The sequence below is a fragment of the Balearica regulorum genome, chromosome 21 (assembly GCF_011004875.1).
Source record: "Balearica regulorum gibbericeps isolate bBalReg1 chromosome 21, bBalReg1.pri, whole genome shotgun sequence".
Lineage (NCBI taxonomy): Eukaryota > Metazoa > Chordata > Aves > Gruiformes > Gruidae > Balearica > Balearica regulorum.
The window spans coordinates 8983937-9001264 of NC_046204.1; the positions used below are offsets into that span (position 1 = coordinate 8983937).

The 17328-nt window shown below is 55.4% G+C and overlaps 1 protein-coding gene across 1 annotated transcript in view; it reads left to right on the top strand.

Annotated features, from left to right (window-relative positions):
- Positions 1-15068, top strand: part of EPHA8 (EPH receptor A8) — a 49477-nt gene extending 34409 nt beyond the window's left edge. The window contains exons 4-17 of the mRNA XM_075773138.1: positions 1432-1587; positions 2625-2960; positions 5247-5371; positions 5550-5712; positions 6189-6285; positions 6948-7015; positions 7548-7673; positions 8526-8711; positions 9312-9373; positions 9764-9973; positions 11154-11303; positions 12459-12649; positions 13040-13195; positions 14636-15068. Coding sequence (XP_075629253.1) covers positions 1432-1587; positions 2625-2960; positions 5247-5371; positions 5550-5712; positions 6189-6285; positions 6948-7015; positions 7548-7673; positions 8526-8711; positions 9312-9373; positions 9764-9973; positions 11154-11303; positions 12459-12649; positions 13040-13195; positions 14636-14750 — 2141 coding nt within the window. The 3' untranslated portion in view covers positions 14751-15068. The remainder of the gene's footprint in view (positions 1-1431; positions 1588-2624; positions 2961-5246; positions 5372-5549; positions 5713-6188; positions 6286-6947; positions 7016-7547; positions 7674-8525; positions 8712-9311; positions 9374-9763; positions 9974-11153; positions 11304-12458; positions 12650-13039; positions 13196-14635) is intronic.
- The last annotated feature ends 2260 nt before the right edge of the window (positions 15069-17328 follow it).

Sequence of the window (17328 nt, forward strand, 5' to 3'; positions counted from 1 at the left end):
CATTGCTGGAAATAGTTTGGTTATGAAGAGGCTGTTGTATTACTGTGCAGCGTGTGATACGTGAAATATGTTGGTAGCAATCAGTCCAGGGAGATCTGTGGCAAGGAAAGGGGTGTTATTAATAAGAAAACAAATCATCACCTAGAAACAGAACAGACGGACAGCACGAAGGGACCCAAACCTCTGGGGATGCTGGATTGCAAACAAAACCCTTCTACATGCTTGGAAGTAAAAACTGAAGCTGTATGCAGAGCTGGACACTCGGGGTAAAGATGGGAAAATGTAGGTATTACTACCTCAGTAGGAAAAACCAGAAATGAGTCAGAGCTAGGAATAATGCTTGAATCACTGGAACTGGTCCTAGAAGTACTTGATGAATATGGGGACTCAGACAGAGCCCGTTTCTCCTTACTTGGAATTGAAATCTGCAAGACGACAGCTCCTTCCACCCCCAGACAGATACCTGACATGCCACATGTCACTCTTGAGCTAATCGATTTTCCTAATGAGATACGAGTTGTTTGTTTGTGTGACAAATGATTCACCCCAGGGGCTGCTGGGAGAGGTGGGGGTAGGACGGAGCAGACCAGTGCCAGCCCCGGTGTGGGATGAGCGTGTGCTCCTCTGCACAGCCCCAGGACCAGGAAGAGGCAGAGCAACTGAAGGCAGGTCGTGTTGCCAGAAAAAACTCAGGCTGACTCATTTGGCCTTGCTGTCCCTCTGCAGAGAGCAGGCAGCGTGTGTGCACTGCCATTTTGCTGCAACATGAAACAAGAGAGGGTGTTTTCCTTTGCTTTGTGCGAGGAAACTCATCGCTTCATATAAACAGCACAATTGGGGCTTGCAGAGGGATGTGGTCCATGCCACAGGTGCAGAGCTCTTAATTTTTTAAACCACCCATATGGATGCTCTTGAGCACCCAGGCACATCCAGCACGAGTAGTGTGGCAAGCACTGTGAAGTGATGAGTGTTGTTTTCTGCATAAATGACAGTTCTTAGAAGGGCTTACAGGGTGATTTCCAGTGCTGCTCAGTTTGATCTTCGCAGTGCTCCCTGCCCTGGGGCCAGGTGGGGCCCAGAGTGGGGGCTGCAGTGGGGAGAGCTCTGGGCAGCAGGCAAAGGTGCAGGAAAGCACCTTGAGCTTTGGAGGCAGCTCACAAAAAGCAGAGGCACCCAAGTCTGCTTGTGAAACAATGGGGAATGAGCACCAGGATGGCAGCAAGCACACCCTGGGGAGTGAGACAAAAGCAGTTTTCGCAGAGCCCATTTTGCAGCTGGACAGTTGAGGGGGAACTCACCCAGGCACTGGGAAGAAGGGCTGGTTGATGCACTGGGACAGGGATGAGAGTGGGGTCCAGCTTTGCGCTGGAGGGATTTGCCAAGCTGTGGGGTGCTCCTCATCCAGGCGCATCCCTCTGACCTCCTTTGCAGCCTGCCAGCTGGGATTTTACAAGTCAGCACCTGGGGACCAGCTGTGTGCAAAGTGCCCCTTGCACAGCCATTCAGAGAGCCGGGCAGCCCGTGTGTGCCGCTGTGACAGCAGCTTCTACAGGGCGGTGCAGGACCCCCCCTCGGCCGCCTGCACGCGTGAGTACCCTGGCTGCCCAGGTGCCCGTCCGCACTACAGCGGGGCAGGTATCGCGTCTTCAGACACCGCAGATGCTCCCTGGCTGAGCCCAGCATGCACCCTCACCTCTGTGCATGTTGCCCAAGGCGCTGTAGCAGCCCTTCAAACCCCAGGTCTCCCTTCAGCGCACGAGCCGAGACCCCTTTAGCTGCACTCCGTCACTGCCCTCTGTCTCATCCTCGTCCTGCTGCTCTCCAAACATCCCTGGCCTGTCTCGGAGGTCTGCTCCCCTCCCAGGGCTCTCTCTTGCAATGGAGCAGGGCGAGACCATGGCTCTGCCAGCGAGCTCGCCCGCTCACGCACCAGCCAGCGTGCCAGCCACTTGCTGGCTGCTTTCCTTTGCAGAAATACCCATGGAGGCCATGGGGCAGTGCAAGTGCTGCTGCACTGTCCCTCGCTGTGGGTGGACTGTGGCAGCAGGCTTGTTATATGGTTTCCTCTCAGCTCTCTGCAATAGGCTGCTTCAAGGGTCCTGATGCTATTAAAAGGGGACAACAGCATCCCAGGAGGAGTCCTCCTCTCTGCAGTTGGTCCAGAAGGGCAGAAAGGCTGCTAGCTGAAGCCAGGGTGAAAGACAGGTCAGCAACATCTGACTTGTGTCCCTAGGGGATGTCCACACAAGATTTTTAGTCTCCCCAGGAAATGTCAGTTTACCCTTCCCTTTAGATGAGCAGGTCCAGCTCTCCACCCTCCAGCCCATGGACACCTTGCTTCTTCCCCCAAAAGCTTCATGCTTCCCCCAGAACAAACATCAGCTCTTGCCCACCTGGCCCTTGCCATCCTGATCCAGAGCACCTTACCTCCATGGCATTTCACCCCAAGACCTGTCTGTGTCTTTGCTGTCTTCTCTTTGGAGCATTTCCTCCTCTAGGCAGCTCTGTCTTCCCTGTAGTATCGCTTGCATGCACAGGTACATGCTGCCCAAGGTGCATCTCCCCATGGGTCCCAAAGTGCTTCAGCAGCCCCTGCTCTGCCTGAACCTCTGCTTCTTTTCCAGGGCCCCCCTCTGCTCCTGTGAACCTCATCTCCAGCGTAAATGGCACCTCGGTGACACTGGAGTGGGGCCCACCCCTGGACAAGGGGGGACGCGCTGACATCGTGTACAACGTGGTCTGCAGGCGCTGCGCGGGGGACGCTGGCCAGTGCGAGGCGTGCGGCAGTGGGATCCGCTTCGTGCCCCAGCAGATGAGCCTGGTGCAGGGAGCACTGACGGTGACCAACCTCCTGGCCCACACCAACTACTCCTTTTGGGTGGAGGCTGTCAACGGCGTCTCTGACCTCAGCCTGGAGTCCAGGAGAGCTGCAGTTGCCAACATCACGACAAACCAGGCAGGTAGGAGGAATGGACACCCCCCCAGTCTTTGCCTGTGTGGGTGATGCTGATGTTGCTCCAACGTTGCTCCAGCCAGTGTCTGCAGGAGCCAAAACCTGCCCTGGGAGCCAAGGGCTGGTTTGGTGATGGGCATGGGACCCCCAGGAGATGTAACCCCTATCCTCTCTGCTGCTGGAGGTGGGTTCAGGGAGCCAGGTGGGCTGGAGACAAGCTGCTGCCCCGGGCAGCTCTTGCCCTTCTCTGGTTCATGGTATCCTTTTTCATCCTCCTTTGCCTCCACTTCAGCCTGCAGCTGCTGGTGGAGGCTCCTTTTCAGCAGGAGACAGGGGGCACAGAGAACACTTGTTTATTGACAGGAACACTAAGTGGAGCATGAATCTTTCAGGCTGTTCCTCCAGCCTTCTGTCCCTTCCCAAAGGGCCAAGCAGCAGTTCATGCTCTGCTCTGAGCTCACACCAATGCCAGCCCCTGGCAGGTGACAGCAACATTTGCTGGTAAAAGTCTCTTTCATGCAAAATCCCTTGCAAAGGGATTGCAAATCTTTGCAAATCCCTTGCTGTAACATGCTCTTTCCCCAGGAAATACTTCTGAGCAATGCTGTAGCCCAGGTGGGCCAGGACCTCGCTCCAGGGTCACCTGGCCAAGTCCCATAGCAGAGCCCAGCTAAGCCCCTTTCCATGGAGCACGCTGTAGGCAGCGGGGACGGTGCAGGGACTGACCCTTCTTGTTAATCCTCCCGGTTGGAAACGAGCCTGCAGGAACTTCCCATGATGCTGAGCCCCTTCTGCTCTCATGGTGATGGTGGCAGCAGGAGAAACCCGGGGAGCCTTGCTGGGTTAGCTCATGGCTGGCACGAGAACAAGGCTCTTTTGTTACTAACGCCTGCCCGTAGCACTTCTTCACCCCTCCGCCAAGCCCACGTGGAAATGGCTCACTCCTGCATGATCCCTCCAAGTGCTGACGAGCAGCGTTAACCTAATGCCTCGGAGGGGGATGCTCTTGGGAAGTGCTGAATATTCCCATTTCATCCTCTCTGCTGGGAAGTGGATGCTGAGCAAGTGCTGTGAAACCAGTGGGGTTGGGAATTTGATAGTGGTTGAGGTTTAGCTGCCATGCCTGTGTGGTGCTCCAGCTGCTGCACACCACAGAGCATTCCTGCTCACCACGGGGGGCTGAGGGACCCCTGCTGCACTGCACAGGGTGGCTTCCCCATGCTGGGTGCTGATCACTCCTGTGCCCCCAGCCCCGGGCAGCCAAGCAGAGCAGGAGCAGGTGAAGTGGAGATGCCCTGGGGCTGGTTGGAGAGAAGGTGCTGCATGTGCCTGTGGCGTTTGGCTGATGCCCTCCATCCCACACTGTCTCAGCTCCCCACGTTCCTGTGTCCTGACAGTGATTTCTGCTTCTCAGAGGAGTGGGCTCAAAGATGAACTGAGCTAAAACTGCTGCCTCTCAGTCCCTGGGTGCCCCACTGCTGCTGCAGCCCCTGTGGGGGCTGTGCTGGTCTCTGTGCTGGTCCCGCAACACACCTGAGCTGCAGCCACCACAGACAGCAGCTCCGTCTTCCCCAGAGCTGCCACATCCCATTTTTCATCCAGCAGTTAGGGTCATAAGTGGTGCCTGACCCCTTCCCATCAGTTGGACCCAATGGTTGGCACTCTCTGGGGTCCTTTCAGGGGGGATTTTCCCTGTGAGAAAAAAGTGGCTCCTGCAGCTCTGGCAGCTCCAATGCAGGATGCCAATTTGGACAAGGCAGGTACACAGACCAATTCACAGCCTCCCAACGCAGGCCCAGGCAGATGACAAGTATCTCGGGGGAGGAGAACACCCCCAGGGCACCTTTTAACTGATGCTCAGTCCCTGATCACCCCTCTCAGCCTTTATCATCTCCCCTTTCCCTCTCACCCTTCCCCAGGTTGGGCAGGAGGGGTCAGGGTCCTTCCAGGGATCTCCAGGACCTCCAGCCCCACAGCCCCTTCTCCTTTTGGGCAGCAGTGTCCTCCTCCTGCCCGTGCTGGGACAGTCCTCTCCTCTCCTTGGAGCCTGCTCATTCTATGGGAAAAAGATTGAGGCAACTGAAGCGAACAAAAGCCTGTTTGCAATTCTCCTATTCTTCACAGCACTCATCCCCACACAATTGTAATGAAAGTGGAAACATGGTTTAAACTGTTTTCAGGGGGCCTGCACGGGGCTCCAGTTCCACCCTTCCCTGCTGCTGTGTCCTGCTGCCCCCACCCATGCAGGACCCCCACCAGCAGACACCTAATGACATGCCATCTGCATCCCCAGCCCCGTCCCAGGTGGTGGTGCTCCGCCAGGAGAGCACGGGCCAGAACAGCGTCACCTTGCTGTGGCAAGAGCCAGACCAGCCCAACGGCATCATCCTGGAGTACGAGATCAAGTACTATGAGAAGGTAACGCTGAGCTTGCTGCTGCAAACCAGTCCCAATGTGGTGGATTTGGAGCATAGCTCAGTTTAAATCCTGCTGGTGCAATTGCTGCTATCAGCCAGCCTTGCACAAAGGACTATTTTGGAAGACTTTGTCGTTGCTGTGCTGATGCATCAAGGTTTTTGGTGTTGCTTTTCCCCAGGACAAGGAAATGCAGAGCTATTCAACTCTGAAATCCAAGGGCACCACTGCAACCATCTCTGGGCTCAAGCCTGCAACCCGCTACATTTTCCAGGTTCGGGCTCGCACCTCAGCTGGCTGCGGGAGGTTCAGTCAGACTGTGGAGGTGGAAACGGGGAAGCCAGGTGAGTGTGCAGTTGTGGGATGTGGGAAGTGTTGGGCAGGGAGCATGGGGGATGGCGATGCCCTTGTCCATGACCATTTTTCCTCTGCCATGTGGGAAGGGAGGCTGGAGGCACATCTCCTGGGGTTTCAGACTGCAGGGCTTGCTTGAAGTAGCCCTCCTTCAGAGGTGCTTATACACTAGAAAGAATAGGGAGGAAGGACATAGCAGTTAGGGCCAGGAAGACCTGATGAGATCCTGAGGCTCCAGACTCCTCTCTGCACTGGTTTGCTGTATCGCCATGGCTTTCCCACATCTGCACCAGGTTTCCAAACGTGTAAGTGGTCCTTGTAAACTGGGAGACCCTCAAAGCTGGGGCTGGATGGGGGATGGTGCTTTATCTTTGAAGACCATGACCCCTTTGGGGTAGGGAAATTTCTGAGCTCAGCAGAGTGCTCCTCACCCCAGCTCACCTCCTTCCTACCCTGCTTCTTCCAGTCTCTCTCCGGTACGACACAATGACAATTGTCTGGATCTGCCTGACACTCATCACTGGCCTCGTTGCATTGCTGGTGGTCCTAATCTGCAAGAAGAGGTAAATATTTCCTGGTGGTCAGTGTGGCTTGCCACCAAGTGGGGCAGGAGGGATGGGAGAACTTGGGTGCAACTTTCCTCCCCTCAGTTGGTCACAGCATCCATAGGTCAGGGGTTAATAAGCAACCAAGAGGCTTCATTAAGGGGTCACCCTGCCTCCACTTTCCCTGAGGCAGAGGCAGTCTCCAGACCTTCCCTTCATGCCAGCAGGCTGAATAGCAGTAGCAGTAGCAGCAGCAGCAGCAGTAGCGATAGCCATAGCAATACCAGTACCGCTACCAGTGCAAGGGTTGACTGGATGAGCTAGGGAGTAGGTCAGGAGTGGAGATTGCTCCTCTCCATCAGAAAAGTCCAAGGGGACTGTGTCTGCTACATCTCAGCATGGCTGAGCCAGGCATGTGGAGCACACCTGCCACTGCGTGGAGGAGATAAAAGGGCTGCAGCTTTTAGCACTGCCAAGCCTTGGGGAGCACCTGGAAAATACCTTGCTCCAGGCCAAAGTGTCAGTCCAGCAAGATGCAGGGATGCAGCTGGTGGAGGACCAAGTGTTAGCTCCAGCTCCTCCTGGGCTGCCTATAGCCACTGCCTTCCACCCTGCCTTTGGGCTGCTTGTGGGAGCGAGAGACAGGAGCACCTCTGCTGACCCTTGTGTCCCTGTGGCAGGCACTGCGGGTACAGCAAGGCTTTCCAGGACTCTGACGAGGAGAAGATGCATTATCAGAATGGGCAAGGTAGGACCCTCCCTGCTGCTGCCCCTGGGCCGTGAAGGACCTCAGCCCTGTGGGTGGGCAGGGACCTGGACCATTACCCCCTGGCACGGCTGTGGTTTCCAGGGGAAGGGTTTGACCACTACCTGCCTCTGAGGATGTGTCTAGGAGAGCTGAGTGGGGGCTCTGATCCCGGGAGCATCCTGGTAATGGGGTTGAAGGGTTGCACAGCGTGAGATGGGACTGCGGCAGGTTCATCCCAGACAGCAGCAGGCCATAAGAGAGGAAAATTCATCACAGGCAAGGGATGGGGGTGGGGGGATGATGGAGGAGGACAATCACATGAAGGACACCTGGGCAGCCAGGTCCTGGACTGCTCTGAGGATACTGCTATGCCAAAGAGTGCCTTAGGTTTCCTTGGGGATGCAACTTCTGCGGCTCCTCAGCATGTTGACCCAAGAAGTCCTGCCCCTGCCCATCCTCTATAGGTGGCCCCTACTTCTCAACAGGGCTGCCTGAAATGCTTATCTTCTCCCTCCCCTTTGAAACCTGGCAGTGAAGTTCCCTGAGTCCAAGTTCTATGTGGACCCACACACGTATGAGGACCCCTGCCAAGCCGTGCACGAGTTCACCCGTGAAATCGAGGCCTCCCGCATCAAGATTGAGAAGGTCATTGGGTCCGGTGAGTCCCTGGGCCAGGCTGCCTCTTTGCATCGCATCTGCTCAGGGAAATTCACGGTCTGAGGTTGTGCCGTCCCTGTGGGACCACAGCAGGCTGCGCAGCACTGGCACAATGCTCAGCCAGGGCTTCATCTGCTCCTTATGCTTTTGAGATCAAAATCATGGGTAGAGTGGGGGTTTTTTAGTGCATGAAATAACCTCTTTGTAGGCAGCCTGGTGCAGAGGGTTGCTGTTCAGCCGGCGTGGCACCGACGGCTCAGGCTGACACAGCAGATGGCTCAGCCTGTCCCGTGTGGGTGCTCCAACGTGGCCACCCTGCCTTCAAACCTCAGAGCAAGCATCTGGGGTGACAAGATGAAAATGAAAATGCAAGCAAAATGGTAAATTTTCAGAACAAAAGGAATTTTTGCATAGGGACAGGGGCTTATAGGGAAGCACAGGGCAGAGACAGAGCTGGAACTTCAGCAGCAGCACCCCAAGGGCTTACCCCAGAGCAGCATTAGGAAGCCTGGCTGATAGACATACCTGCCGCTCTAAGAGACTCTCAAATTTGTAATTAAAAGCGTTAAAGCAAGTGCCACTGTAATCACTACTCTTGGCCCATTGCCTTCAGTAAAAGGCACCAGAAGGAAGTGGTTTCTGATATTTCTGCCCAGTTCCTAGAGGTGGCACTGGAAGCAGAGATGGACAATCCTTTCTGTACTCGGAGGCAGCGATGCACAAAGAGCCCAGCAGTCCTGAGGGGCTGGAACATGCTGTGAACATGCCAGAAGACTGGGAGATCCATGGTGCTGGTGGGTCAGTGCAAGAAGCTGAGCAGCTCCCCGTGCCCTCACCTTCCCTTGCCTTGCAGGGGAGTCTGGAGAGGTGTGCTACGGCCGCCTGAAGCTGCCAGGGAAGAGGGAGATTCCTGTGGCCATCAAGGCACTGAAAGCAGGCTACACGGAGAAGCAGAGACGGGACTTTCTGAGCGAAGCCAGCATCATGGCGCAGTTTGACCACCCCAACGTCATCCATCTGGAGGGGGTGGTGACCAGGAGTATGTGGCTGGTGGGGGCGGGACCCTGTGGTGGGGCAGAGCTGTGATATATCTCCCTGTGGGCACCCTGGGAGAGGGAGGTCAGGGATCACTTTGAGGGCACTCCATCCTTCAGCTGCCCTGGTTGCTTGCTTGTCCGTTGGCCTGGGGTCCCCTCCACCCCCTTGCCTTCTCTTACAGGACAAACTTTCCACGTGTCAGGTCCCTTCCTTGCTCCGCAGTGCGCCCCAGGTCAGGGACATTGATTTAGGAGATGTCCTACCCATTAGCATTTATTTTAAAGTCTGCCTGAATTGAATCATAATTTGAAGTCTTCCTTCGAAAAAGCACATTCTGATGCAAAGCGTTATGCTAATGGCATGCAAATTTCAGTGGGATAATGAAGCTGACCTAGCCACATCAATGGCACCTGGAGGGAGGGGTAAGTGTCGGGGTTATTGCCACATCCCCACCATCATGCCCATCCTGCACGGGGTGAGACCGCTCTGCGGGGCTGCAGGAGATCCACAGGCCTGGATTCATGTCTCTCCCAGTGAAAGCCTGGCACTGGGCTTCCCAGAGGAAGGTGACTGCTCACTTGACCTCCCTTGTCTTCTGCAGGCAAATTGGTAATGATTGTTACTGAATACATGGAGAACGGCTCGCTAGACACCTTCCTCAGGGTAAGGAGCTCTTTTGTATTTTTATTCATTGCACATCCCCCTGGGCTGAGTCACTGGAGGAGAGGCTGGTTCCTGCTCCTCAGCCTCAAGGCCACTGCAACGCCTGTGTAAAAGAAGAGCAGTGTGCTCAGGGCTCTCACGTCTCCAGCAGACCCAGACTCCAGGGCATTGTGGCCAGCTCCCCGGAGCAGCACTGCAAAGGCAGGGGCACCTGCCTGAGCAGTGTGTCGGAGGTGCTGTGAGGGCAGGAGGTGGGCTGAGGGAACAAGAGAGAGGCACCGGGGTTGGAGGAGGTACTAAGCCAAAGATAAGAGGTACTAAGGGGTTAGTTTAACAGCAGCAGGATGCTGGTGAAAACCACAAATGGACTCAGGGTTATTTCCTTTCCAGAAACATGATGGGCAGTTCACCATCATCCAGCTGGTGGGCATGTTGCGCGGCATCGGAGCAGGCATGAGGTACCTGTCTGACCTGGGCTATGTGCACCGGGACCTGGCTGCCCGCAACATCCTGGTGAACAGCAACCTGGTCTGCAAAGTGTCTGACTTTGGCCTCTCCCGCATCCTGGAGGATGACCCCGATGCTGCATACACCACGACGGTGCGTGGCTCCTAGCGTTGCAGTCTCGCTGATCTTTACTGATGGTGATTGTCCCAGGCCACCAGCAGATGGAAAAGTTAAACACTCTCAAGTCAAGATAGGCAGGGCAGAATGGAGATGGTGATATCTGGACCAAGAGCATGAACCCAAAGAGCTTCTGAACCTTAATGCATTGTCCTTCATACAGGGACATACCCAGACTGAAGTGTGCAGTGAACAAAGAGAAGCAAGATAGGAGAGCAGGGAGCTGATTAAACCTCCCCGCCAACAGCTCCTGTGGGTATGTGTGCCCACCGCACAGGGATGCTCCCATGTCCCCATTGGAGTCCTTCCCTAGACTGCATAGCTCCATCCACTCCTTCAGTTGTCCTAGAGCCGTTGGTCAGTAGGTGGGTGTTATGGTACGGTGCTGAACTGAGGATGTTTTCTTGTTCAGAAACTTGTGATAAGATAGTATCCTGTGTTCCTCCTCTGTGGTCCTCAAACTGCTCAGGAGAGACCTTCCCCAAAGGGACTCTCCCAGAGGACATCATTCACCTTCAGTCCCCATCAAGGACTGCACCAGAGCAGGCAGGACTCAGCTGGGTGGAAGAAACTCACCCTAGACAGGGATACCTGAAAGGTGTTCCCAGGCACATCACGCCTGCCCTGGCTGCTCTGGGAAACCCACCCTGCATTCTCTGGGCCACAACTTTCCTCTTCAAATGGCCGGCAACACATTTCCAGCTTAAATTTATTCTTAGCCCATTTATTGCTGATTTTTGTCAGCATGGTCCTTTAATTGAACAAGTCCTCCTCTTCAGTGCTTGCCTGCCAAAGCAGTAATGGACAGGGAGCACAAGCCATCGCTCTCCTTGTCTGCTCAAGTCAGGCTCTCTGCCTGTGCCCAGGGTCAGCTCCATGCTTTTGTGCTCTGGTAGCCCTCAGCTCCCCCACATCACTTTGAATTCCTCTCTCGAGCACTGAGGGCCAGAATTGTGCATGAAGATGACCTTGTAAAACAGCATAGCTTTCTTCTTGCTCTGCTGGAAATACCTTGAAGTCATCCCTCAGGTACACCTCTAGGCTTATATCAGTCCTTTCCAGAAGATGCCATCCCAGCGTATCGATTGTCTAATCTGCTCTCCCAGCTGCAGAGGGGTAGGGATGCCTGAGCCTCCACTGTTGCTCACTTTTTCAGGGGGGGAAGATTCCTATTCGCTGGACGGCTCCAGAGGCCATCGCATACCGCAAGTTCTCCTCGGCCAGCGATGTGTGGAGCTATGGCATCGTCATGTGGGAGGTGCTGGCCTACGGCGAGCGCCCGTACTGGAACATGACCAACCGGGACGTGAGTGGGCGTGGGGCAGCATGGTGGCAAGCCTACCTCTCCTCCTGCCCTCACCCAAGCCAGCCTATCAGGGGGTGCTGGGGAAAAGGGACTCAAAGAGCAGCCCTTGCCTCTTCTCACATCCACATCTCCTCACAAGTGTGCTTGTCCCCTCAGCGGGGACATCAGTGTGTTGCCCATGATTGCACCACACAACCTTTCCCTTTGCAGCACTGTGACTCCTGGCTGTGCCTGGTTGTGTGTGCCGTGGGTCTCCCCATCCCTGTCTGCTCCTCTGTACAAGCCCTTCTGCTGGCTGGAGAGCTTCAGCACGTGTTGTGCCACCTTTCCCGTTCCCTGGAAGGGGTCAGGGCTTCCCTAGGCTCGCTGCAGGCCCACTGTGTGAGCCTGCCAGTCCCTCCTGCACCCCAGGCTGGGGGTCCATCCCTTCCACTGCCCACATGAGAGCTCCAGGCTCTGGACTACTTGCAGTAGGCTTTGGGCTTGTCAGAGTTTTGTGGAGCCACCCTTACCTCAAGAATATCATAAAAACTGTAGGAAAATGTAGGCTATATTCCTGAGTTCAACCTGGGAGAAAAAATTTCCAAAAGGAGGCAATAAAATGAATATTCTGGCTCTGCAGAACCACAGGACTCCTTTTTTTTACCTACAGGGACTATAAACCTACCTGCCTTCTCCCTGCTCTGGGAGTCCTGAGAGTCCCCCCCTCTCCCTTCTGTTTGTATTAGTCACAGGGCATGGATGCAGAGGCTTACGCTACCTCCTGCACATAGCTCCTTTGAGCACGGTTTCCTCCAGCCTTGCTGAGTGGTGGCAAGCCCAGGTTGTAGAACACCTGAACGAGAGTGCAGCTCTTGTGGCTTGTCTGCTGGAGGGAGGCTGCAATATTTGAGGCCTGTTGGACCACTTAATGAATCCGCTGTCATAGCCGTGATTTTTTGTATGTGTATGGTATCCAGCCAGCTTCCAGCTCTCCACAGAGACTGCATGCACCTCGCTGGCAATGCGCTTGTCATTTAGCATGAATTTGTGTACAACCCCCTGCTCCCTCATCTGATGGCCTCAGCACCAGGGATCTTCCCTGCGTGCTACTGTCTGGGGTGCTCGGAGCCGGGTGGGAGTGCAGGTCCACTTCGGCATGTGGCTTCCTTCCAGGTCATTAACTCGGTGGAGGAAGGCTACCGCCTGCCTGCCCCCATGGGTTGCCCCACAGCCCTGCACCAGCTCATGCTGGATTGCTGGCAGAAGGACCGCAGCGAGAGGCCACGCTTCGCCCAGATCGTTGGCATCCTGGACAAGCTCATCCGCAACCCTGACAACCTGAAATGCACAGCCACCGTGAACCGGTAAGGGCTCCCTGAGCTGCCACGATGAGCAGGGGTTGACAGCTGATGGTGGGCAGAGCGTGTGGGCTGCAGGAAACAAGGGGTATTTCTGTCCAGCTCCAGCGGTGGTGGCTTCCCTGCAGCCATGGACATGCACAGGGCCCATGGGCACAGGTTGTGGTAGGCAGTGGGAAGCATCTCGCATTTCACTGCCTTCTCCCACCGTGTCATCCCCATGCCAGGGTCTAGTCAAACGTGTGCAGTAGTGCCCATGCAGCGGCATGCCTGCCTTTACCAGCCTGCGAGGGCCCTCTCTGTTCTGCTGGGTCATGGGCTCTTTGAGGTGGACCTCACAGCCTGACCACCTAGGACCCTCACCTCCCAGGCTAACCCCTTCTGTCCTGCTCCCAGGTTCACCCAAACGCCCTTTGACAGGGGTCTCCTCGACTTGTCCAGCTGTCTGACAGTGGAGGACTGGCTGGATTCCATCCGGCTGGGGCACTACCGGGACAACTTTGCCATGGCAGGGTACTCCTCCCTGGGCATGGTGATGCGCATGAACATTGAGTGAGTACCAGAGAATAAACACCACTGGCAGGGTTGCCCTGCACCATCTCGCTAGTCCCATTCTGCCTTGGCTTGTTCAACCTAGTTGGCCCCTGAGCCAAAGACACAGGCCTAAGAAAATGTAGCCAGGGTAACCTAACCATACCAGGTTCATGTTGAGATGTGGGACAATGTCCAAAGCTGTGCTGACCTTTGAGAGAAGGTACGGGAGTTGTACTGAGAGGGTGTGAGTACCAAGTCATCTCTGGTGCTCCGTGGTCCAATGTCATCATAGGGTCATAGATAATTCAAGTTGTAAGGCACTTCAGGACATCATCTAATCTGACTTCCTGCTCAAAGCAGGGTCAGATATGAGGTTGCTTTCTCCTTGCCTTTCTCCCCTTTGTTTCCTCCGCAAAAAGCATATCTGGACCAGAGTGTGGCTATGCCATACTGCGCAGCTTCTCTGGGATCATGGGGAAACAAACAGAGCTGGGGGGCACTCAGAGCTTCTTCAGAACCCAGTGTGCTGGACTGGCTCCCTGTTCAGTGCAGCTGGGCAGGGAGGCACCATCCAGGGCCTTGGTGCGAGTGGAAGGTCATAGCCAAGTGCCCAGGGCTAGGATAAGGAGGGCCGGGGAAGACGTTCCCACCACCTGTCCTCATCCTCCTGCTGTGAGGAACTTGCTCTGCCACCTGTCTAGGGGTTCTCTGGGGTGGGTGATGCTCCAAGTGTTACTAGAAAGGACAGCAACTATACCTGCTCCTAGCCTGGGCTTACATTCCCCCTCCCTTGGTGTTAGCATTAGTGCCAGGGCTGGCAACAACCTCTCCTGCCTCTGAGGAGACTTGTTCCCTGTCAAAGGCTTGGGGCTGCCGGACGTTAGTTCCCATGACTAAGTACGTGGCAGTGCACACCTTGGTCAAGATGGACAGGTAGAGAAGGAGACAGTGAAAAAGAAGGTGGAGAGAGGCAGGCAGAGGGCTGTCATCTGCATTGATCAGGGGCTGTACCTGGGGCCTTTGCTGTGGGATTGAGCTGACACTGATCTTTGTTTCTGATGCACATTGGGGAACCTTTTGAGTGGGGAAGGCTCATCATCCATCCGTCTTTCTGACTGAGTTATCTGAGAGCATCTCGCTAAAACTGAATCCAATTTCAGAGCATCGATCTTGTCACCTGCTAACCTGTCAGGAGTGATCCCCCTTCTGCTCCTGCTCCTGCTCCTCCCTGGGGCTGTCGGGAGGATGTGCCCAAGTGAATGGCAGCCTCTCTGTCCCTGGAAGGATGACCATAGTCCCTCAGCAGCAGCAGCCTTGTGCTGGTGGGCGAGTGGAGACAAGCCAGGCGCAGGGTCCTGGACTGCTCCCTGGGGTGCGCACATGGGGAGGAGCAGTGTCTCTGTGGGGTCCGGCACAAGGGCAGGCCATGGGGTGTCTGACAGTGTCCTTGATCTCCAGGGACATTCGGAGTCTGGGTATCACCATGATGGGCCACCAGAAGAAGATCCTGAGCAGCATCCAGGCCATGAGATCCCAGCTGTTGAACACAAATGGCCCTAGGAGGCATCTCTGATGACCAGCTTTGCAGACCTGCATTGGGCATTCCTTGACACTTACCCTGGCAAAGGGGCAGCAGGGTGGTGAGCAGGAAAAAGGGCACCAGACCAGGACCTGGAGCCCTGCCAGCATCTCTTTGATTTCAGCATCAGTGGAAATGTGGCTTTCCAGATACCTCGGTGGTCCTGCTGCCTCCTTCCCCCATCTGAAGGGGGGAGCAGTCTTCCAAGTGGGCTAGGGACACTGTCATGCCTCTCTCCATCCTCTACTGTGTTCCTGTGGGACTGGGGGTCCCCACACAACTATGCAGGACAGGTGGTAACCCCTTCACACAGCAGGAACAGCAATACCAGGAGCGGTGGGACTGGGCTTGCCGTGACACACAGCTCCTTTCGATCTGACAAGTGGGGATTTTGTTGGATCTCTGAACTGAGGAGGGCCCCACAGGCTGCCACACAGCAGAGACAACCCTGCTGCCAGTACCTCCCGGTTCCAGTGTACTCCAGCCTGGACCTCCTGAACTGCACCAGCCTGCAGGGGACTTCATGGTTCACCTCTACCAAGCCCAGGAGGGCAGGGGACAGTATAAGCTGGCAGTGCCAGGAACTCTGCATGCAGAGGAGACTTCCCCAGCATGGAGAAGAGGTGGCCAGGGTCTGCTGTCTGGATCCTCAAGAAGCCCCAGGGTGCTGCAGGACTCTCTCCACCTCTTGAACCCACCAGCACTGCTCCTCTCCGGATCCAGCACAGGCATCCCAGGGCAGCCCAGGCACATTTTCTAGGGCCACAAGCTCAGGTTTCTCCCCCCCATAGAACAACCATCACCCCCCAAAGCTGTATCAAGGCAGAGAGGAGTGGGAGAGTTTTCTCCCATCTCACTTGATGGAGGGACAGCGAGACTTCTGCCAAAGTCATCTTTGTTCTTCCCCTAGATAAACCCAAGAGCTGTCCCATTACCACACTACCTACCTATGCTCAGGTCATCTGCAGAGGAGGGGTCCTGAGCAACATTTCCAGCTGTAACCACACAGTTCTATGGCTGGGGACAGGGGCACTGGGCAAAGGATCTTCAGCACTACCCAGCTGGTGAGCCTGGTGACTGGGAGGTTGGCCTTTCCTCCACAGCTCTCCTCTCCTCCACAGGAGCATCTCTTTTGGTGAGCTTGCCTGGTGCGGAGCAGTGGCCTCCAAAGGTCTATGGAGCTGATCTGAGAGGCTGAGCTGGCTGCAGAGATGCAGACGTGCCAGGGAGGTGGGGCAGGCTGTGGGCTGGAAAAGTTTCTCTTGGGTGTAAATACAATTTTCTATGGGTTTGGGAACTGTTTTAGTGAAATACGATGTTAAGTACACAAAAATGGTCTCAAAGCACAGAAGCTTCAGTCATGGGGCTTAACTCACTGCAAAAAAATCTGCTGGGAGCATGGCTGGGCAGGGGTCTGCTGGAGGAGAAGTGCTGGAGAGGAGCCATGCTGACTGCCAGGGACCAGCCTGGCCCACAGCATCCTGTCTTTAGCACTGGCACGCAAATCCAGCATCACTCAAATGCAGGTACTGGTAGGATCTGTCCTGAGGTCTGTTCCTCCCAGTTCTGTTCGGGCACACGGGGCGTGGGGGTGGGGGGAGGGTTAAAGCCATTTCTCAGATGCAATAATCCTGGCTAAACTTGCCTTTCTGGGGCTGGCTTAGCTTTCCATCCAGGGCGCTTACGTCCTGATGGATTCTCTGACTGTGGCGGGCACTTTACTTCTTCCTATGGAAGCTCTTTGCAATGGGGGAGAGATGCAATGTGTTGTTTAATTTGTATTGCACCCTGCGTCCTGCGCTCAGACCTGTCACATGCCCACCCTGCAGTCAGCATCATTATGGAGATCAGTCCAAACTCTGCAGCACAGGATGGCGGGTGCTGGCTCTGTCCTTTCTTCCCAACATTTGGGACTCCCTGGAGGGTGAGTCCATCCTGGACAAACTGGGAAGAGCAGAGGTCAGGCCAGTGCCACAGACCTGTGTCCTTGGGGTTTGCTGGGCAATCCTGGTAACGTGGGCTGCAGGATCTGAGGTTGGGAGCTGCCAGATGGCCCCTTTCCAGGTGGTTCGTGGGTCAGATCTTGCAGTGTGGGGTTGTTGGGCTGCTCCCGGCTGCAGGCACGGAGGGGCAGGGTTTGCCTTTTATGTTCAGAGTGTGCACCTCCTCCTGGACAATAAAACTCCTTCTTCCCACGGGCCATCTCCTTGCCTGTTATTGTCCCTGTGCTGCAGAGAGCTGTTTCACCACTTGCAGAGGGCATGGGGGCCTCCATGGCTGCTTCACACGGGGATGCCCAGCTAGCCAACAACTTTCTCCACCTGAAGGATGTTTTCTGGGGAGCAGGAGTGTCGGTGGATTGTCCTGTGAGTGCAGGGAAGGGTCAAGGGACTGATCATTCATAGGGTTCCTCTGGGGGGTGGATTGCTGTGCTGGGAGAAGCCTCCCCAAAACCACCAAGTCATTGTTATGTAGGGCAGGAGATCATGCAAGCACAGGAGATCTTGTGTGCAGAGGCTCCTCTGAACTTCAGAAGTGTCTTGCAGGTTTTCCCAGACTCAGGCTTACCCTC